Here is an 820-nt window from a genome sequence, read left to right on the forward strand (position 1 = left end):
AATACTTCCTTAACCATCAGGAATTATCCTCCTTCTACTCCTCCCCCAAAACCAACTTGCTCTTCTATGTTTTGCCATTTATTGATAACATTTTCGACAAGTCCTCTGCACACTACTCGAAGAGTAAACAGAATCATAGAACATTAGGGCTGGAGGGCGCCTCAGGAAGTCTATTCCAACCCCCGACTCAAAGCAGGACCTTCCCCAACTAGACCATCCCAGCCAAGGCTTTGTCTTCACAGGTCTTAAAAACCTCCAAGGATGGAGATTCCACCTCTCCGTGTAGCTGGTTCCATCATGGGGAACTAGGTCAAAGGCTAGTTTGAAATCCAGATATATGACATCCACGTCATCTCCCTTTTCCAGGGCTCGTGTTAAGGTATTTTTGCTAATCATCTCGGAAAAATGTTTTCATAGTCAGATTTTCAGCAATCTCAACTAAGATCTTATTTTAGTTTCTGCAAATATTTGTGCTTGTGGTTTGGGTCGGGGTGGCCAACCTGTGGCATGCATGCTACAAGTGGCACAGGAAGCCTCTGTGCGTGACACTCAGCGGATTAGGGAAAGCACAGGAAGCATGGTGGCAAACAGAGCCAGAAACAGAGAGCAGTTTAGCAGATGAAGCAGGGAGCAAAGGGGAGGAGGCAGAAAACAGAGCAGCAAACTCAGGGTGAGGAGGGAAGGCGGGCGGCGATGGTGGCGGCGGGGTGCCTGGGGTCGGAAAGCCTGCAGGAGGTGGCGGTGGGGGGGCTCCTGCCATCGGTGGTGGTGGCGGAGGAGCTGGAGGGGGAGCGAAGCCTGGCCTGGCTCCTGGAGGGGA

At 51.3% G+C, this 820-nt stretch overlaps 1 protein-coding gene across 2 annotated transcripts in view; it reads right to left on the bottom strand.

The window, feature by feature from the left end:
- Window positions 1-499: 499 nt before the first annotated feature.
- Window positions 500-820, bottom strand: part of LOC109294200 (wiskott-Aldrich syndrome protein family member 2-like) — a 12,003-nt gene continuing 11,682 nt past the window's right edge. The window contains exon 9 of one of the 2 annotated variants that reach the window (XM_019512505.1): window positions 500-810. In XM_019512505.1, the coding sequence (XP_019368050.1) occupies window positions 515-810 (296 nt within the window). In that variant the 3' untranslated portion in view covers window positions 500-514. The remainder of the gene's footprint in view (window positions 811-820) is intronic. The other variant, XM_019512504.1, reaches the window with a different exon arrangement.

The sequence above is a fragment of the Gavialis gangeticus genome, unplaced genomic scaffold (genome assembly GCF_001723915.1).
Source record: "Gavialis gangeticus isolate Ggan-Ray unplaced genomic scaffold, GavGan_comp1, whole genome shotgun sequence".
Classification (NCBI taxonomy): Eukaryota; Metazoa; Chordata; order Crocodylia; family Gavialidae; genus Gavialis; species Gavialis gangeticus.